General features: G+C 51.7%; 1 protein-coding gene across 1 annotated transcript; it reads left to right on the top strand.

The window, feature by feature from the left end:
- Positions 1–4,460: 4,460 nt before the first annotated feature.
- LOC123600572 (patatin-like phospholipase domain-containing protein 6) lies at positions 4,461–19,338 on the top strand. Its single transcript, XM_045482595.1, has 2 exons — positions 4,461–4,541; positions 18,099–19,338. The coding sequence occupies exons 1-2, from the start codon at positions 4,461–4,463 to the stop codon at positions 19,065–19,067; spliced, it is 1,050 nt and encodes a 349-aa protein (XP_045338551.1). The 3' UTR covers positions 19,068–19,338.
- Positions 19,339–21,440: the final 2,102 nt, after the last annotated feature.

Below are 21,440 nucleotides of genomic sequence, written 5' to 3' on the forward strand. Positions count from 1 at the left end.
TTCTTGGCTCATGTTTAATTTCCATCCTGAGAGAGACCGAAGACCCCCCTGGCTGGTCCCGTGGACCCCCTCTGGGTCCACGGGACCAGCCAGCCTCCAACAAACTTAAGTTAGCTTCACTACTGAGTATTTTTCCAGATCATGAACCTGAAAAGCGTTTGGGTTAGTTTCTATTATATAGCTGAGAATTTTAGGAATACTTAATTTATATAAGTACTTAATTTTCTTTAAGCCAATTAAATAAATCTCTTTTAAATTAATCTTGTCGATTTCATCTAGAGGTAGAAAAATACCAGCAACTGCAACATACACGTATAAAGACAGATACACACAGGGCTTGACAGCTTCCGTTCCAAAAGTTTCTTATCTTATCTCGTCTCGTCTCATCTCATCTCATCTTTTCTTATCTTATCGCTTATTTATTTATTCTGAGTGAGAGAGAGAGGGAGAGAGAGAATCCCAAGCCAGCTCCACACTGTCAGCGCAGAGCCCGACATGAGGCTCCGTCTCATAAACTGTGAGATCATGACCTGAGCCCAAATCAAGAATCAGACACTTAACAGACTGAGCCACCTGAGCGCCCCTCCATTCCAAAATTGTAGCCATGAATCAGGTACAATAATACAAAACTCACTGGCTATAATGTATTTTTTTATGCAAATTGTGTTTCTGGCAGATGGAATAAGCTATGGTCACCTGCTCAGATGGCTAAAGCCTTTTATTAATATTTTGGAAAAAACACTTAAGATTTTTAATTTGCCCAAGTTCCAAATAAAGTTTCCTCCTTTTGTTCACATTCTGATAATAATGATCTCCTTGAGGTTTATATTTCAAAGACGTGGCCTAGACATAGTTATAGGGGCAGAGTGAAGGACTGTGAGAGCCTATGGAATGCTCCCTCGTATGGTAATCTTAAGAACTGTGCTTGGCTGTAATGGGTCCGATGTAATAGGGCTGATCGTCACCTAATGAGCCTGTGTGCTTTGAGCTCAGTGGTGGCTGTGGGCCTGTTGGCCTTGCTCTACACGGCTTGGGCAGGGGCCCTCCTTCAAAAGTAGGAGTTGGTGTTGGTGTTGAAATGTTTTCAGAAACCCTTTGAGGATCTGTTTTCCAGCGTCCCAGCTGATTACCACCAAGTAGGCATTGATTTCTGGGCCAGCATTTTGACGGTGGAGCCCCAGAAGGCGCCCTGGGAGGCGCAGGTGTTGTTGGGGTTTCTGGCCTTGGAGCTGCTGCAGCTGTAGGGCTGAAAGTTTGATAGACTTGTTTTCAGTCTTGCTCCAAAGTCCTTTCCAAGCGCTCAGCTCTGGCCACAAGTCCAGGCAGGCAGGTGGCCTCCCTCCCGACTTTTGGTCCTTTTATCAATCCACGTCTCTCGGGAGATAATCCATTTGAAAACAGAGCAGCTGGGGCAGGCTGGGGACTTTTTGGTTCCCGAGACCAGGGATGGAACCATCCTCCCGAAGGAACCAGGGATCCTGGAAAATGGCTGATTGAAGGGCCGGCGAGAAGGAGTGCCCCAAGCCACAGACAAAACCAAAGAGGGGCTGTTGGAAGAAAACAGGTGCCAGCCTGAAGGAGCTCCTTACAGCAAAAGCTGAGTAATTTCAGCAAAAACACAATGAAAATGTTGAATTGTAAGCCAGAGAATAAAATCTGTATCTGTACATCCTCACTAACCTAGATAGGTACTCGATTAAATCAACAAGTGAAAGGTTAGGGAAAGCTCATCCTTACGGCAGAAATCCAATCAATAAATGGAGAAGGAAAGAGGAAAACAGAAAATCACCAACTGAGTACACCCCACAATGAGAGTTGTTGGCCTGAACCACCGGTGGATGTGGATGCTTCAATTGTGGGTGAGAGTTGGGAAGAAATGTGACTTTCATGGTCTTAAAGTATCTCTTCAACATATTAATTACATACATAGGAAATATAGTCACCTTACATGGAGATACCCAGCAGACACCACCTTAACGGGGGGTCAAGGTCAACATCGCTACTAGTGAAACATCAGTATCGTGATCTCCGTGGTCTGACGAGAACATCTCAGCATCATTTCTGTAGGACTGTTGCCAAGAATGCACACACTCATCCCAAGCATAAGAAACCACACAAACACCAGTTGAGAAGTGTTGTACAGAGTAACTGGGTGCTGGAAGCCGAGCTGTCCCAGCCTGAGTGGCAGGGCCCGTGCTGTGGACGGATTGGTGACCGCAGGGCGGCCCGCCGACAGGGAAGCTGCTGGTACTCCCGCTTTTAGGTAATTTGGCCTTATTAAAGTACCTGGGGTATTGTCTGTCGGGGAATTGCCCTCGGCAGGCCCCCTGGGAAAAGAACCATTAGGGAAGAAAATAAGTTTCCGCAAGAAGTCGTGCGGCCTTACGTTTAGCCCTTGCCATCCCCTATGGAGACTCCTCTACTTACAGGAAGGATAGCCTCACGCCTTTGCCAGCAAAGAGGGCCTGTAAAGGAGAGACATAGAAAGCCTCACTCTGGCAACTAAGGAGTGTATCTCTGGGCACAGGTGACTTCAACCCCTAGGCCCACCCGGCCCCCAGGAGGCATTCCAGATGATGACTGAACCTAGTCGGTTCATTGGTTCCGAGGTGCATTGTCTCTCTGAGAATGTATGAGGCATGGGTTTCTAAGGCTTTTTCAGCCCCTTTCTGGAACCTCAGACGGAGGCAAACACATTGTTCTTCTGGCCTCATGTGGTTAGGAGGTCATGTCCCTATAACTGTTCCACTTGAGGTGTTGAGAAAGGGAGGGCCTTTCACGAGAACAGCAAAGCAAATGCTTTCTGGATTATAGATAAACGCAGATGCATAATGGACTAATGTAAGAAATTAATCTATAATCAAAGGGTATGCGGGAAAGTTAGGGGAAAATCACCATGTCATTTCTTAAAGGTTGTTTACACATAGGAACATTTTCAAAATTAGGTAACGTTAGAAAAACATAGATGACGTATGCTACAAGGAAATCACTAGCATATATAAAGCCACGTTTGCTGCAATATATCGGCCAGTTCAACACACTGCTGTTGTCTGTGTCCATTTTTATTTTTTGTTTTTATTTTAGTTTTTTATTTTAGTTTTAGTTTTTATTTTAGTTTTGTATCTTCTAGTTTTTTATTTTAGTTTTGTTTTATTTTCACCGACGCTGTTCTTCCTTTGGGAGCCCCTGGTTGCTGGAGCTGGTCTCCGGCAACTGGGGGTCACCCTACAAATGTATTTGGATCGTGAAAAACAAGGAAGGACAGAGGAGCTGGTCATTCAGTGCAACACGGTGCCCTGGGACAGAAAAAGGACCTTAGTGAAGAAGCGTGTGCACTTTGAATAAGGTCTTTCGTTTGGTTAGTAGTGTTACAACAGTGTTCATTCCCTGGTCTTGATCAAGGTACTATGGTTACCCGAGATGCTGCCAACAGGGCAATCTGGGTGAGGGAGGTTGAGAAACTCTACTATTCTTGCATTTTTTTTTCCCCATAAATCAAATTGCTTCAAAACAAAGAGTTAGGAAAGAAAATCGATGTTAGGCGTGTTGAAAGAGGTAATACAAAACGGAGCATGAGCAAGGCAGCAGAGTGGCTGAGTTCAGACCCCGGTGCCTTGGTGCCAACCCCTGCCCTGCTGCTTCCCAGCTGTGTGACATTGGACAGGTTACCTAACTTCTCTGTGCTTCACTTCCTCTTCTAAAATGAGGACGATAACAACACTTATCTCACTGGGCTGTTATGAGGGTTAAATATGTTAATGTACGTGAGGCATCCAGAACAGTGCTTGGTATAGACTCAGTGCTCTGGAAGTGCTGGCTCTTGTCCCTGTTTTGATGACCAGAACTGGAAACAGGCGGTGGGCCCAGCTGAAGGGCAGATTCGTGTGTTGAGAGATCGATGGAGAGCTCTCCTGGAGGAAACACGGGAGAACAGAGACGCAGGGGCGCCTGCGTGTCGATGCTACGAGTCCCAGAGCGGAGGAAAAGGAGAAAGGAGATGAGGTACTTGAGGAAACGAGGAAGCCGAAGGTCCCGAATGAAAGGAAGACGAAGGGCTTCAGGCTAAAGGTCTGCAAAGAAATAAGCACACTTGGTTCACACACCAATGAAATTTAGAGTATCGACGCGAGACAGGAACAGTAGGAGACCCTGTGAAAAACCGCTTTGTCGCTCCTTTTCCCACTTCTGTTCTTGCTGGCACCTGCACGCCCACCCTACACACGCCTTCTCGTGCAGGTAACGAATGTCCTTGAGAAGTTCTGGGACTTGGGGACTTCTCTGGAGTCTCCCAGCACAGCAGGTGACATCTAAGGAGTGGCTGGGCGGGCAATGTCCTCACAAACATTGTCCAAGACCCCTGACTCCAGGGCCTAAGCAGCTTATGGAGGACACCTGAGCCCTGGCCCTAGTTCGCCCGGTTCCCAGTGTTGAGAGGGCTGTATGCCAGGCCGCCACCCTCAATGACAGCCCCCAACTCCAAGACACTCACGCTCCTTTTCCTTTCCAAGTCTTCTGGACACTCTGTCATATCTACACTCTTTGTCTTTTTTTTTAAGTGTTTATTTTATTTTATTTTATTTTATGTTTATTTATTTGAGAGAGAGAGAGAGAGAGAGAGAGAGTGTGTGTGTGTGTGTGTGTGTGTGAGCGGGGGAAGGGGGAGAGAAAGGAGAGACAGAAAATCCCAAGCAGCCTCCACCCTGTCAGCATGGACCCCGACGTGGGGTTTGAACTCATGAACTGTGAGATCATGACCTGAGCTGAAACCAAAAGTTGGACGATTAACCAACTGAACCACACTGGCGCCCCTATGCTCTCTGTCTTCAACAACCTCTGCTTTCACTTCCTCCCTTCCTCTCCGCTTGCATTTGATTTCCATCCTGCACGAAGCCGGTCCTGAGGGCCCCCCAGGTCCTTGGGCCTGGCCAGCCTGCATCAAAAGCAAACTTTCCAGAAAGAGAAAGTTCCATAGAGAAAGAACAGATCACCTGTAAGGGAACAAGAATCATCGATACCAGATTTCTCCTCAAACCATATGAGAAGTGTTATTTTAAAGAATCGAAAGAAACAAATCTAGAATTTGACATCCAGCGAAGTTGGCATTCCAATGCAAAAGCATAAGAAAGATATTTCCAGGAGGCCGTAGAACACAGACATAGAAAATGTTCTTGGTTGAGGAACTGAAAGAGAAAAAAACACAGGAAGAGTGGGAGCCGTCGAAGTGAGTGGACTGAATGCCTTTGCAAGGTCTGTCCTGGGAACAACCACCCACAGAAAGGAAGGAGCAAGGGGCAGAAGTGAAGCAGAGTTGGCCATATAAACCCCAGATAAAATTCTGGGCGACGCCTCCAGGAAGGAGGGTGACAGCCAGGACCTGAGAAGGCCCTGCAAGAGTGAGTGCGGCTGGCCCCCTGTGCTCAGGGCAGCGCAGGTCTGGAGAACAGCCGTCCGCGGCCAGCATGTGGTGTGTGTCCACTGCTCACAATTCTGGGCACGAAGTAGGTGCTCAGTAAATATTTGCTGAATAAATATATCTATATACTTTTTATAAAAGTCATAAAATTGTCATAAAAAGTCAAAAAAGACATAAAAAGTCATTTAAAAAAGTCATAAAAATGACTCATCCCATGAATATCAACAACGAAGGGAAAAAGAAGCGGAGAAGTAAGTAGTAAATATGAAAACTACGATAGAAGTAACTCCTGTTAGAAGAATCATCACAACAAATATGAACTAAAAGACAGAGAGCCCACAGGAGATGCAATTGAAGAAAAGATCCAGAAATACGGAGAAATCACAACCTCTGAAATCGGATTTTGGTAACTGCAGGTGCTTTCCAGGGTCATCAGGACCCTCTCTGGGTGGTGGTGGTGGGGGGGGGGCAGGTAATCATCCCAGGCCTAAAATCAGCTCTGCAGGGAGCACCCAGGGAGACCAGAAAACACGGCCGAGGGTCAGCAGGAAAAGACAACGGAAACTCTGGGTGCTGGACTTCTAGACGGCAAGCTCACCGAGCTCCCGGGGACAAAAGGTGAACTGAAACACATTAGCAGGGAATGGAGAACCATAGAAAGTGATGTTGCAAATCTGCAAAGAACTAATCAGAAGTTCTAGAATGGGAAGATTCAGTAACCAGAATTAAGAACTCAGTGGGTGGGTTTGTTGCTCTTGGGTCGCGTGAGTCCCGGGGAGCTTGTTGGGGTGAATACTGGAGGTTCAAGGGCCTCGCCTCAAGAAGACGGAGGAAGAGACCATCCAGACAGAAGCACAGACACGATGTGCAAGAAACACGATGGGTGTGTAAGAGATATTGAGGACAGAGTGAGAGCTTCCCACGTGTGTTTAATTGGAGTTTCAGGAGAAGGAGGACTGGAGAACAGGGGGGCGGGGAATCCATGTTCGAATAATTAATGGCTGAGAACTTTCCAAAACTGGGGAAGACAGTCAACCCCAGATTTAAGAAACTCAAGTCTCTCCCAGGATAAATAGAAACGAAGCCACACCTCAAAACATCATAGCAAAACCGCAGAAAACCAAAGACATAAAATTATAAGCAGCCTGATAAAAACAGATTTTCAAATAAGGGGTAAAACTTACACTGTAGCTGATTTTATAGGATCAGTGACAGCTGGGAAAGAAGGCCGCGAAACGGCATCCTCAGTGCCAATCTGAAACTCTACGCCAACTACAAATACTCAAGAAAGAAGGCGAAATGAACATACTTTCCGGAAAACAGAAGTCAAGGGGCTTTGGTCACCAGCTCCCACTAAGGGAGCTGTTCACCCAGAAGGAAACCGGTCTGGATGGAAAACACCGAGGGCCTGGTGAAGGGCAGGGACACGAAGTGTGTGTCCATGCGGACTCAGTATCCGCCACACCAAACAAGGACACATCTTGGTATGTCAGAAAATAAAAAAAAAAAAGCACAACAACGACGCATAATCCGGAAGGAGGTCAGTGGGACTGAGAGATCCCAAGGTCCTCGTGTGTCCAGCAGATAAAAACACCTTATGGCCTCAGATTCTGAGAAACCAGAGTTATGTCATCATTTACGAAGAAACCACTAAAATAATACGAAGAGTGTGGGAAAATTCAAGCTTTCAAAGGAAGACACAAAATAATGAACTAATAAATGCCAGACAACGCAGAGATACCGTGAGAATTAGCAAGAGTCTGGGGAGGGTTCTGGGCACAAAGTCCACGGACAGTTGCCTGTGTCTCTATAGCAGCTGGCCACGGAGCACACGTAAAGTGGCCAAGCTTCTTTGGTAGGTGGCTTGCAGCCCGTGCCCCAAGTCTCCATCCCCCTCCCCCAACAGGCTGGGGGTCACTGCAGCCACGGCCTTCCCCACGCGCTGTGGTTAACACAACACGGCATGAGGTAGGCCAGTGCCAAGACCTCTGTGGGGACCCTGACCTGGCCGTAAGAACAAGCCCGTGCTGGGGCGCCCGGCCGGCTCAGTCGGTAGAGCACGAGACCCTTGACCTAAGGGTTGCGAGTTCAAGCCCATGTTGGGCGGAGAGCCTACTTGACAAAAATCCTGTGAGAGAGGAGCTGTCCCCTCCCACCCGCAGCTGACCAGAGTGACGGGGGAGCCCAGGCAAGGCCAAGGGAGGCTAGTCTAGGCCAGCCCGGAGTCCTGAGATCTCACGGACCCTTGAGTAAGAACAGACGTATATTGGTGTATACCACTGAGGTTTTGTGGCCACGTATCATGCAACCTTATTGCATACAGACACTTGCTACAACCCGATGCATCATCGGGGACACGCAAATTAAAGCCACAAAGAGATACCGCTTCACGACGCCCTGAGTGCCTACTGTTGTAGAACCGGGAGCGACCAGGGACCCCCAGGGCCAGCTGTGGGACTGTGTGTCACAGCAGCCACCGTGGAAAACAACGTGGCCCGGTCCACTGAAGTGGGAGGCATTTATATCCCTTGACCGGACACACATACCACGGAAATGCGGATCCACGTGCGGGAAAGGCACTTGAACACAAATACACAGCCACGGCCGCCAGCACCACTGGCCGTCCGCAGGAGAGCAGACAAGCCGTGGCTTATTTAGATCATGGAGCACGACATGGAAATCAGGAGAAATGGACGACAGCCCCACGTGGGCGAGGCTCGCGGCTGTAACGCCGGGCGAAGGGAGGTTCAGCAAGGGTTCATTCACGAGTCCAAACGAGCAAAATTAAAGCACGGTGTTCGGGGTTATCCTGAACTCACTTAGGTTCAGTGTAACCCACACTTGGGGGTTAGAACTCGGCTGAAAAGCAAGAACGGGTTCACCATAAAGTCCGGAGAGCGGTGACCCTGGCGGGAAGGCGGGGAGGTTACCGCAGGGGTCAGGTGCCTGCTGGGGCACCAATGGTTTTCACTTGGGCGGTAGTTGCACGGGCACCACAGTCCAGCAGCTCTTTAGGTGCACTTTTATGTTTTATTTATTTTTTTAAACAAAAAATTTTTTAACGTATATTTGTTTTTGAGAGACAGAGAGAGGCAGAGTGTGAGCAGGGGAGGGGCAGAGAGAGAGGGAGACACAGAATTCGAAGCAGGCTGCAGCCTCCGCGAGCTGTCAGCACAGAGCCCGACGCGGGGCTCGAACTCACAAGCCGTGAGATCACGACCTGAGCCGGAGTCGGACGCTCAAGCGACTGAGCCACCCAGGCGCCCCCACTTTTATGTTTTATGCACTTTGCTGAATATTTGCTAAGTGTCACAGTGAGAAAAGCTAACAGTGTGTGCACCCAAGAGCCCAGATTCGGTATCTCAGGGGCAGATTCGTCACAGACTGTGTTTCTGAAGTCCCCAAATTCTGCCTGGAAAAGATCTGGGGAACGTGTGAGGCCAAGACTAAAATCTCCAAGGAACAGGAGAGAATCTGAGGGCTGCTGACGACCGCCCCAAGGCAGGTGCCTCAGTTAGGGTCGGCTGGGCGAGGCTGTGCAGCACACAGCCCGGAGGACCTCTGTCCCGCCTTCGTTGCACTCTTGCAGAGTCACGCAGGGACCAGATAAGGCTCTACCTTGACATGTGTCTCCGCGGTCACTGGGGCAGGAGGAAGGGAACCCAGGGAGTCACAGCCTGGATTCCAGGGGACGGGGAGATACGACCCTACCCCAGCCCAGGAGAGACAGAGGCGTTTGGCGGACAGGACTAAGGACCATCACATTTTGACAGCACCATCCCGCGGTCTCCAGTTTTATGAAGATCAAAAGTGATCAAAGTCGCTTTTCCAGCCCAGATGCGTCTCCTCTCAAGTGGGAGAACTCAGAACAGAAAAGACGAACCAGTCACCTGCACACCCCCGGCACTCAGCCGAAGAGCAGGGATGGCACTGTTCGGAGGGGGGACCGGGGCAGGAATTCTGAAATCCCTCCAGGTGGCTGTGGTGAGAACCCCTGACCCCAGGTGGGCGCGGTCCTAGCCTGGACCTGGAGTGTGCCCCCGGGAGGGGATGCCCCCGGGAGGGGCTCCCACACCCCTCGTCCGCACTCTCTCAAAGCAGGGTGCTGGGCAACTGGGGTCACAGCTTCCTCGGGGCGATAGAAGTCCTCCATGTATGTGAGCAACTTTTAAGATGTCGGTTTAATTTCAGTCAGGTTCATGTGCCAAGAGTCACACCGTTAGCTCCCTCTTTCCTGGTGCTCAGCTGTGCTGTGTCTCTTCCCTTTATCACCCTCCGCCCTCAACCCGGACTGCAGGTGCCCGGCTTGTGAGGCTCGGGTGCCCGGGCCACGCCGCTGATCGGATTCTCGCAGCAACGCTCAGCCTTAGAACTCAGGAGTCTGCCATTTCATCTTTTGCTGGCTAAGGTAGAAAAGCTGTCGCCTCTTCTAACGGTGGTCTGGGCTTTCTCGGTTTCTCTGTTCCTGCTCAGTCAGCAGCGGGTCCTGTCCTGAGCGCACGAGGCCAAAGACGCAGGCAGCGGTGAGCGGTGCGCAGGGCTGTCCCCCACCTTACCCTGGGGCTGCCCGCTTCTTAGGCTCTTGGTCTGTCTGTCCGGGTTGCTGGACCGAATTCCAACATGGGGGTGCTCCCCCACCCAGAGCGCCACCCAATTCTTGGACGCCAGCTGGGTGTCAGAGAACTCTGTTCTGATACTGTCTGCCCAGAGATAGTGTCAGAGCCCACAGTTGAGGAATCAGTCCTGCAAGACAGCTCCCGGCCCCACGTCGGATGCCAGTCACAAGCCCCAGGCCGTCACCAGAGATCCTGACGGACCGGAGGCTCCAACCCTCACCTCACGTTCTTTTACTTTACTAGAGCCACTCACGGAACTCAGGGAAACACTTCCCTATGGCGACCGGTGTGTTGAAGGGTGTGACCGAGGGCACGAATCAACAGTCTCCCAGAGGAGCGTCCACACTTGTGGAGCTTGGTGGCACGTGGGAGAGTTCTGGTCCCCCGTGTGGAGGACGTCTGAAAAGAGAAAAAGGACCAGAAATCTGTCCTCTTGGGCTTTAATGTATAGTCATGATTGACTAAGTCATTGGCCGTTGCTGATTCAACCTCTGGGTGCATGGAAAGCTCCAACCGCCCCGCCCGTGGGTGGGTCCAGCAGCACCGTCACTAATAACAAGACCCTGTGTCACCTTTTCTCGGGAGCTGTGCATGAAGACCAGAAGTGCCTGAGGACTGTATTTGGCGGTCTGATGACAAATATCTATTTCTTATAAATCATTATATTGCAGTCCTTCCTCCGAACAGCACAGGGCAGGCGACCCACCGTCTGCTCTCCTCGCTGCTTGTGTTAGTCTGGCTTCTCCAGAGAAATAGAGTCACACAGGGAGTCGGCTCGTGTGGTTCGGAAGGCTCACCGTCTGCCGCCTGCAAGCTGGAGGCCCACGGGAGCCAGCGTGCCCTCCGGCCCCAGTTGGAGTCCCGCGGCAGGAGGAGACGGAAGTCCCAGCTCAGAGAGAGGCGGGCAGTGTGAATTCTCCCTTACTCCACATTCGTGTTCTAGTCAGGCCTCCAACACATTGGAGGAGCACCCCCCCAACCCTGCCCCGACCCCGGAGCAGGTGGGGGGGGGGGGGGGCTCCTGCCTCACTCAGGTCCATTGATTCACATGTTAATTGCATCCAGAAATACACTCACAACACACCCAGGGGGCAAGGTTTGCCATCTGGGCCCTGCGGCCCAGTCAAGCTGCACGCGGCTTTACGTGGGTCAGTCTTTCCAGCCCCAAGAACAGTGTCTTTGTTGCGGGAGGCCAAGGCCGCATTTTCAAAGTTTTACGAGATGGCATCAAGTCCCTGTGAAAGTCAGGGTGGGCTAGACTGTGCTGCGGTATCGAACAATGCCAAGTCTCGGGGACTTCAGAGAAAGCTTTGTTTCCTGCTCGTGCTGCCCCCCAAATGTGGGGCTGCACTGCCAGGGGGTCCGTGGGCTGCCCTCAGGGACCGAGGGTGGAGCTTCTGCTTCCGCGAGCGCCCCAGCGCCCCGGGAACGTGGTGAACCGCACGCCATCCTTCTTGCCTGGAAGACACGCCCTTTCACTTAGAACCCTGTTTCTCTGGCAGCAGAGTCCGGGTCTCCACTAACTTCAGGGGGTGGGGAAGGGCTTTCCTGCCATCGCGAACCGCAAAGACAGCTGCCGTCTTGGTGGCTGGCACAGATGACCTCTGCAGAGTGGAGCTGATGGGGCTCCAATGACCTGGCAGGTTTCGGGGGACAGGAAGGGGGCTCCGGAGGGCCGAACCACCAGCACCCCCAGCCTCCAGGGCCGGGTGTGTGGGTGTGCAAGAGAGCAGAGCCCCCCACCCCTGAAACTCACCGAGGAACACTCTCCACCCTCTGCCCTGGTCTCCAGGTCTTCTGTCATGTCTGTCCCAATCTTCTGTGCTTGTCCAGGCCTCGTCTCCAAGCTCCGCCTGTCCAGCTGACCCTGAGGCGCACTGCACAACCGCAGCTTTGGAAGGCACCTCTTGTGCAGCCAGCACCGCCGCCCGGGCTGGGGACGGGCGGCCTGTGGCCTTTGGATGATACCGTATTCTCGACTCCGCACCTCCAGGGAGACCGGGAGCCTACTAAGGGAGAGTATTTCAGATTGCTTTTGTGGAGGCCGAATGCCATCTGCTCCTTATTTCTTTGAAGAATGAAACCCTATTTATTCCCTGCTTGTTTGGCCAGTAAGAGACCTTTTCCCTTAAAACGCTAATTCATGAAGTTCCAGAATGTGGGCTTCACAAGAGGAAGAAGAGACGTCTTCCTGCACCCCGCACGTGTGAGATATTTGGTTTGATAGAGTAGTCATTTGGGTAGGTTCGCAGAAATATCAGCCTTCTTTTCCTATGCAGTTAGAAAGCCAGGTAATTTTTCTGTTACTGGTTTGTTATTTCCCTCTGCTTATCTGCTCTTGGAAATTCATTAGAAAAAGTCTCGCAAAATTCCCAAGACTTTAAATAGGAAGAGCACGTCCTGTTGTGAGCAAGCTTCCAAGGCAATCTGACAAGTTGCTGCCAGGACCAGGGGGCAGATGGGCAGCTGTGTGACCTCTCTGCCCTGGGCCAGAGTCAGATGCGGGGAGAGACTCTGGCCCATCCGTGAAAGACGCATGAGAGCAGGGAAGTGTGAGTCTCTCCCAAATGCCCTCCTCTTGGTACCTGGCCTGATGACACCTTGCCAGGACCACGTCCTCTTATCTGCCACCAACAGACCGTCCACGGCGTGACTTTGGCAGGGTGGAGGCCACAAACCTATTTTATTGTTTCAAGTTGTTATTTAAATTCCAATTAGTTAACATACAGTCTAACATCAGTTTCAGGCGCACATGTAGCGATTCAACACTTCCATACGTCACCCGGTGCTCATCCAAGTGCCCTCCGTAATCCCCATCACCTGTCTAACCCACCCCCCACCCACCTCCCCTCTGGTGACCATCAGTGTGTTCTCTGTATTGAAGAGACAGTTTCTTGGTTTGCCCCTCTCTCTTTTCCCCCCTCTGCCCGTTTGTTTTGTTTCTTGAATTCCACATCTGAGTGAAATCATATGATACTTGTCTTTGTCTGACTGACTTATTTCCCTTAGAATAATACTCTAGCTCCTTCCATTCATTGCAAATGGCAAAGCCTCTTTCTTTTTTATGGCTGAGTAATATTCCATTGTATATACACACATCTTCTTTACCCATTCATCAGCGGATGGATATTTGGGCTCTTTCCATACTTCGGCTATTATCAACACGGGGGCGTGGGGCACGTATCCCTTTGAGTTAGTGGTTTTGTAAACTTTGGATAAATACTTTTTTTTATCCAAAAAACTTTTGGATAAATAGTGCAATTGCTGGGCCGTAGGGTAGTTCTGTTTTTAGTTTTTTGAGAAGCCTCCACGCTGTTCTCCACAGCAGCTGTACCGGCTTGCATTCCCACCAACAGTGCAAGAGGGTCCCCCTTTCTCCACATCCTCACCAACACGTGTTGTTTCCTGTGTTGTTAGTGGTAGCCATTCTGACAGGTGTGAGGTGGTATCTCATTCTGGTTTTCATTTGTATTTCTCTGATGTTGAGTGATGCTGAGCATGTTTTCATGTGTCTGTTGGCCATCTGGATGTCTTCTTGGTAAAAATGTCTATTCATGTCTTCTGCCCATTTCTTCACTGGATTATTTGTGTTTTGGGTGTTGAGTTTGATAAGTTCTTTATAGATTTTTGTTACTAACCCTTTATCAGACATGTCATTTGCAAATATCTTCTCCTATTCCATAGGCTGCGTTTTAGTTTTGTTGATTGTTTCCTTGACTGCAGAAGCTTTTTACCTTGAAGAGGTCCCAATAGTTTATTTTTGCTTTTGTTTTCCTTGTCTCAGGAGACATCTCTAGAAGGAAGTTGCTGTGGCCAAGGTCAAAGAGGTTACCACCTGTGTTCTCCTCTAGGATTTTAATGATTCCCTGTCTCACACTTAAGTCTTTAATTCATTTTGAATTTATTTTCCACAAACCCAATTTTAAATATTCCAGTAACCACATTTTAAAAAAGCAAAAGGAGGGGCGCCTGGGTGGCTCAGTCGGTTAAGCATCCAACTTCGGTTCAGGTATGATCTCATGGTTCATGAGTTAGGGCCCTGCATCAGGCTTTGTGCTGACAGCTTGGAGCCTGGAAACTGCTTTGGATTCTGTGTCTCCCTCTCTCTCTGCCCCTCCCCGTGTTGGGAAAATAAGTAAAGTTCTGCACCATAAGATAGCTGAAGGGACTAAAACAAGCTCCAGTTCCCAGCTTAGAGACTCCTCTTCCGGGTTCTTCCTACCCTGTTTGCCGTGCGTGTGAAAGCCGCCACGAATTCGGAAGATTACGCTATAAACTACCCTTCCCACCTGTATTTGGGGCTCAGATCTTTGGAGAAATGGTCTCCTCTGAGCCTGCCGGTGTTAAATAAATCTCCGATCCACCAAGACCTCCGAGTGCCGCTTGGTTTTTCTGCCAGCGTTCCAGCCTGGTTCCGTAACATATTTGGTTCCCTGACTGGGAAACCCAACCTCACTGGCCCATTGTTGCCACCAGTTTGGGAGAACAGCGAGGCGGTGACAGAATGAGGGATCACAAGGGAGAAGGCGCGCCCTGCCTGGGTTTTGGCAGTCTCCCACTTGGTCACCTTGGGTCGGCCCCCCTCCGCCGTTCCCACCGGACTCGAGGAGACTTGGCAGGTGAGGGTCTGGACCCGACGTCGGATATCGGTAAGGCCGGGGCCCAGTTCTGTCCTGTCCTGCCCACTCACAGTGGTGGAAGGGGGGGGCCTGATCACTCCCTGGAGACCTCAGTGGTCTCATCTGTAGACATTCCATGGGAAGGAATGTCGTAACCTCTGGTGTGTATGTGAGCGTGAATGTGCGACTCGGCCTGGCTTGCCTGCCGAATTTGATTCTGTGGCTCCACAGATGGACACCCTTAAGGTCCCCGAAAGCCTGCGGAGTCTGAGGGGCCCGTCTGCGATTCCGTGGTGAATGGCTTACAGTCTACGGTGGCATGGGAATGGTTTCCGATTATGAGACCAATACGGCTAAGCGTCACCTAAGTTCTTTCAGGACATGGCCAGATGTGCATCTGACTGGTCTCCTCATTAGAGGGGGCACCCCTATCCCTCTGTCTGTCTTTGCAGCTCTGCCTCGTGGGAACGTCATGGGGTCGGGACAGAGCAAAGAAGGAGTTTTCGGGAGACTATGGAATTAAGATAACCCCCGGCAAGTTAAGGACCCTATGTGAGTTAGAATGGCCCACTTTTGGTGGAGGAGGGCCCTCTGAGAGAACCTTGGATGTCCCAATGGTCTGCTGCATCTCTGGTCATCTCCAGAGACCCAGGTTACCCTGATCAGTTCCTGTATAAGTCTCGACCTCCACAAATTCTCACCGGTGAGCCGGAGGAAGAACCGATCTTGTCCCCGCTGTATGAACCTCCTGCTTCCCGATACTCTGCCGCCTTTCGTCTCCCCACCCCCTCCAGGTTTGGCAGATTCTCTCTCCTCTGGAACCAGCGGCCAGATCGCGCCCTCCGCCAGGGGCAGGTGGTCTCCAGGTGTCGGTCCACAGCCGCAGATACCAAGAGGCTCTCCTCTGGGGGACCTTAGCAGGGGCGAAGAAGCCCATGAATACGCCCAGCCCAAGGGGAATCCCCTGGGGATTATTATGAGAGGCTGTGGGAGGTTTATACCCCATTTGACCACAAGGCACAAGAGGGCCACAACTAAAAGACAGGAAGGTCCAGCCTCCAAGAGGGGGGAGGCTCAAAACCTCCTTAGCAAGAGAACAGTGTGCCTTCTGCAAGGAGAAAGGACATCAAAGTAGGAATAGATTATGTGAATTCAGGGGTCACACATATGAAGTTCCCCCCTTCAGGTCTGCCTTCCCCAGTGTGTGGGCCGAGGACAACCCCTCCCGCTGCCCCCCCCCCCCCGCCGCCACTTTCCCACAACCGGGCCCATCATTGTAGAGTAAATCCCAGGGGCTCAACTGCAGAGACAGCGGCAATGCCCTCCAACAAGAGGCAAGGGCAGGCATGGAAGAAATCAGGCATTCTGGTTGAATGCCAATCATCCTGAACACCCTGCTCTTGCCAGTCAGGAAGCCAGGAGGAGGGTACCGACCAGTTCAAGTCTTGCACTCGGTGGTCCCAAACCCGTACACCCTCTGCAGCTAGACCAGACCAGACACAGGGCGTCAGATGCAACTGACTTGGACGCACCTCCCACGGGGGTTTAAAACTCTCCTGCCCTCTTTGGGGAGGCACTGGCCGGAGACCTCGCTGGCTTTCCAAGGTAGGCCACATGCTGCGCCCTTCTCCAACATGTGGAGGACCTCCTCTTTGCCAGCAATACCCGAGAGAATTGCACAGAGGGCACAAGAGCCCTCTCCAACTGCTGTCAGACTCAGGGTATTGGGTCTCATGGAAAAAGAACACTAGGGCTAGACAAAAAAGAAGGTCATCACCTCCCTACCCTAGCCCCAAACTAAGAGGGGGCTGTGAGAATTCCTGGGGGCTGCGGGATTCTGCCAAATCTGGATTCCCAGATTCTCAGCAATAGCAAGACCTCTCTATAATCTCTTGGTAGGACCAGATCGAGAACCCTCTGGACAGAAGCCAAAGCCGCCTTTCTAGAGATAAAGGCTGCCTCAGGGCAGGCATCAGCCCTTGGTCTGCCGAATATAGAGAAGCCTTTTAAAGTGACTTTGAGAAAAGGTGGTACAGCCACTTCTGTCTCTGTCCCCTGCCCCTTACTCCTGCGTTTTCCTACATCTCCAGAGACAGCTAGGGGTGTGGATGCCTCTCCACCCATAGGCACACAGTGTGATGGAGGGCTGAGGGTTTGATTCATTCTGTGAAGTCATATCTCAGTACCTGCTTGGGTCAGAAAGATGTGTGTTTCAGAAGCCCCAAGGAGGAGGCTGAGACTGTGCCCTAAGGTGATTCTCGATGGTGGAGTGGATTTATGCTTTGGTGTTCATTTAAGAGAACTTTGCTGTGTCTCAGCCTGGGAGAGGTGGCAGCTCTCAGCCCTGAGTGAAAAAGGAAGGCCGCAGAGGCCCAGGGACTCTCACCTCTCGTTGCCAATGTCTGCAGAGCCAGAACTGGGCTCGTCCTGGGGGGGAGGAGAGTCGATAGACAGCTGTGTGGTAGGTTGGTGGGGGGATTACTGCTTTCGGATTCCAGGTGATGAGGTCGATGTACCCCTGGGCATCCTTGAGGGCCCCTTGCCAGCAGGTTTTGGCTGGCCACACACTGTTTCAGTGTGGAATCTCTTTGTGCATGAGAAGAAACTCTCATGCTTCTCCAACTCTCGGTAGCACAATACCAGGGGCTCCTCTGTGAGAATCCACTGGTCACTCTTAAACACTGCAGATGCTGAACTCTGCGACTTTCCTACCTTGTGAGGAGTGGAAACCAGTTCACGGCTGTTTTGAGGTGACCAATAAAATATTTGCAAGCTGCCCGGATCTGCGTGACCAGGCTGGACAGAACCCAGACCTCACTCACCTTGTTCAGTGATGGTAGAAATTTCATCACAGAGGGCGTTCGAAAGGCAGGGTACGCAGGGACACGCCTTGATCCGAGCCCTCACCATTCTCAAGGACAAGTGACTCAACCGAGTCCCAGTACGCCTTTGCTACTGTAGACACACAAAGAGAAGGCAATCTACGAAGGAAAGGGCCTTTGCCGAGGCAGGGAAGAAAGCTCCTCGAGGCTGTGTGGCTTCCGAAGTTAACAGTTCTACACTGCAAAGGACACCAGAATGGAGACAACATCACAGCACAAGGAAACCGTCTAGCCGACAGAGCCGCTAAGAAAGCAGCTAATAAGGAGGCGCTGGACATGATGATTGGGGATGGAGTCGAGGTAATGGTCACAGCCATGTTCATCCTCCTGCTGGAATGCAGACTGCGAATGAGTTCAGGAATCCCCAGCCCCGGCTGGCCCCAGGTGTCATGGATCCCGGCATCCAGAAGGAGGCGCCATCGCTGCCACGGAAGGAGCACCCGCCCGCGGTGCTTGAAGCTGACTTGATGAGGGTGACCCGAATAACTCCCACCTGCCCTCCGAGACGCTCTACGTGCTCAGGGACGTCCGGGTGCCGGGCTGCGTCAAGAAGCTGCTCTTCCCCGAGCTCTGCCGACACACGGTCTTCCAGCGGCTCGGCCAGGGTGACTACGTCTTCCGGCCAGGCCAGCCGGGTGCCAGGACCTCTGTGGTGCGGGATGGGCTGCTGGAGCTGGGTCTGCCAGGGCCTGATGGGAAGGAAGTGGTCCTTGGGGACAGCGCCAACAGCCTCCTGAGCATCTTGGACGTCATCGCCGGCCACCAGCACGCCCAGGGGCACTGTGTCTGCCCGGATGGCCTGAGACTCCGTGGTGCCGCAGCTGCCAGTGGAGCCTTTCTCTGCCGCGTCCCCCAAGTACCCCGAGAGCTTGGGGTGGTACGGATCATCACGGGGAGGCTGCAGCGGGTCCTTCAGCCGCGAGATCCAGCCCCTCGCCGCTTCCCCAGCCCCGCCTCCCGGACCGCACCAGCCCCGGGTGTGGCTCCAAGCGGGTGGTCAACACCTCAGCTATCGAGGAGCCAAGGGGGACTCTTGGCCAGCCACCTGACCGCATTGGGGCCCCACTCCCTGGACCCGGAGAGGACCGGTGGCCACTCCCTCCTGAACGGCCCGGTCTTGCCCCATCATGCCAAAGCTGGCACCATCATCACCGGCCAAAGTGACCAGGATGTCAGCCTGTGCTTTGTGCTGAGGGGCTGTCTGCATGTCTGCACCCCCTCTCACCAGGGGCCTTGTCGAGGTCAAAGACTGTGGACTGGGCCTCGTACAGGTGTCACTGCAGGGGTCCACCACTCCAGAGTCAAGAGGGCCAGGCCTGAGGAGCCCCACACTTGGGAAGACTGGCCCAAGTCCGATCTTCAGCCCTGCTCCAGCCACACCCCGGAAGCTGGCTGGTCTACACATGGCAGAAGCTTGAGGAATCACCGGCTTGTTAAGATAAGTAGACTGTTACTCCTTGCCATCAGGTTGGCAGAGGCTGCCCCAGAAAGCTGGGGAAATAGAGAGATGTTCCTGTTGGCACTCACTTTCCTCTGACGGATAGGATGTTTTGTTGGTATTGATTTCCTCTAATCTGGGCCCCATTTGTAAGTGTGGGGCACATTGAATGGAAGAAATCAGGGGCTTAAAAGCTCATACTGTTGTAACCTCTTTCGGTCTGCTGGTTTGCCTGCCAGGAAGGAGGTTGCCAATGCCATTTTGGGGAAGTGTTTTCAATGATGTGTACAATGATGTATGTGCGTCTAGCTTGGGGGGGTGGGGGAAAGAGACTGATAATTCTCCGGATAAAAGTTGGTGTTTAGAATAAGCTTCAGCCTTAAGGCCTAGGCTAAATGAGCTGTGTTACTACCATCGCCTGGGGCAGGAATAGCCACGGGGATAGGCATTAACATAGACAAAGGCTCTTCTGTGGGACTAACAGTGGCCGACTCCAACTCCCTAGTGTCCTTACAAAGCCAAATAAGTTCCCTGGCGGGAGTTGCCCTCTAGAACAGATGGGCGCTTGACCTCCTCACTGTTGAGAAAGGGGGCGCCTGCATCTTCCTTGGAAAAGAATGCTGTTACTTTGTAAACCAGTCAGGAATAGTCACGACTAAGGGTTCAGGAACTCCAGGAAAGAATTCAATGTAGACAACAGGAAAATATCATCCAATGGAGAGGATGGGATCTCACAGACTGGGCATCCTGGCTCCCTGCCCTGGCAGGGCCCCTCCTTTCCATAGTTTTGCTTGTGACCATTGGCCCCTGTATACGAAACACCCTGGTATGTTTTATTGAAGACGCCCTTGCTCGCCAAAGTGCAGCACGCATCTTAGCCCTCCGAGGGTACCAACCCCTAGAGCTAAAAAGTGATGCCTGATAAAAGATTTTTTAAAAGGCATCCACGTGGGGAATGTTGGGAAAATAAGTAAAGTTCTGCACCATAGGATCGCTGAAGGGACTAAAATAAGCTCCCCAGCTTGAGACTCCTCTTCCGGGTTCTTCCTGCCCCGTTTGCCGCGCGTGCAAAGCTGCCCCGAATGTGGAAGATGACGCTATAAATTACCCTTCCCACCTGCATTTGGGGCTCAGATCTTTGGAGAAATGGTCTCCTCTGAGCCCGCCAGTGTTAAATAAATCTCCGATCCACCCAGATCTCGCTGAGTGCCGCTTGGTTTTTCCGCCAGCATTCCAGCCTGGTTCCGTAACACCCCGTTTCTCTCTCTCTCAAAAATAAATAAAACATTAAAAAAAATAAAAATAGATAAAAAAGCAAAAGGAAATGAGTTTTTTTCCAATGTGTATTTATTTTTGAGAGAGAGACAGGGTGTGAGTGGGGGAGGGACAGGGAAAGAGGGAGACACAGAATCCGAAGCAGGCTCCAGGCTCTGAGCTGTCAGCACAGAGCCCGACGCGGGGCTCGAACCCACAAACCGTGAGATCGTGACCTGAGCCGAAGTCGGATGCTTAACCAACTGAGCCACCCAGGCGCCCCTAATGTTTATTTATTTTTGAGAGAGAGAGAGAGAGAGAGAGAGTGTGAGCAGGGGAGGGGCAGAGAGAGAGGGAGATACAGAATCTGAAGCAGGCTCCAGGCTCTGAGCTGTCAGCACAGAGCCCAACACGGGGCTCGAACTCATGATCCAGGAGATCATGACCTGGGCCCAAGTCGGACGCTTAACCGACTGAGCCATCTAGGCGCCCCTGCGTAAGAGTTATTTTAATGATCTATTTTATTTGAAGCAATAAGTCTAAAATATCTCAACATATGACCAATATAAAATGCTATCAATGAAATACATGATATCTCATAAATAGGTTTTTTCTCACCAAGGCTTCAAAAGGAGGTGTGTTTTATAGTTACTGCAGCTCTGCACTGGAACTCACTCTGTGGCCACAGTGAGGCCAGCCTCGAAGCCGGCAGAGGGGTGGGCGCCAACCTGGGTCGGGGACCACCAGTAGGGCAGTGAGGACAACAGGGCCGCCAAGTGTGGTCACACGACAGGACAGGGAGGAGGCTCTGAGGGCCTTGGAAGCTCCAGAGGAGACAGGGGATGGGCCTGGCCTGAGGCCACAGAGAGCAGAGCAGAGGCACTGGTGGCTCAGTGGCATTGAGCCAGGATTGGGGGGGGGGGGGGGCGAGGCCTCCATCCGCCCTGTTCTTGGTGTGCAGAGGTGGCCTGGGGGTGGGGAGGACGGGGGACAGTGTGGCCACCAAGCAGCCGAGTTACAGGAATTGCTTTACCTCAGGTAAGACATTTCTCTTTCTCTGATGACCCCATCTTTCCGTGGGGGTGGATTGAGGCGGAAGAGGAAAGTGTGTAAGTTCAGGAAGGACCAGCAGTGGGGCAAGCCCCTTGAGGAGTCGGCTGTCTGTGTGTTTTCTCTCCACCCTTTGTTGCATCCACACGACTCCTGAAACAGAATGCT

The sequence above is a fragment of the Leopardus geoffroyi genome, chromosome D1, assembly GCF_018350155.1.
Source record: "Leopardus geoffroyi isolate Oge1 chromosome D1, O.geoffroyi_Oge1_pat1.0, whole genome shotgun sequence".
Taxonomy (NCBI): Eukaryota; Metazoa; Chordata; class Mammalia; order Carnivora; family Felidae; genus Leopardus; species Leopardus geoffroyi.

Bases quoted from the DNA above. Each gene is read 5' to 3' on its own strand.
- LOC123600572 (XM_045482595.1), top strand. From the start codon at position 4,461: ATGACAGCCCCCAACTCCAAGACACTCACGCTCCTTTTCCTTTCCAAG. The intron at 4,542-18,098 runs GTCTTTTTTTTT...CTCTTCCCCGAG, and splicing joins CTGTCATATCTACACTCTTT to CTCTGCCGACACACGGTCTT.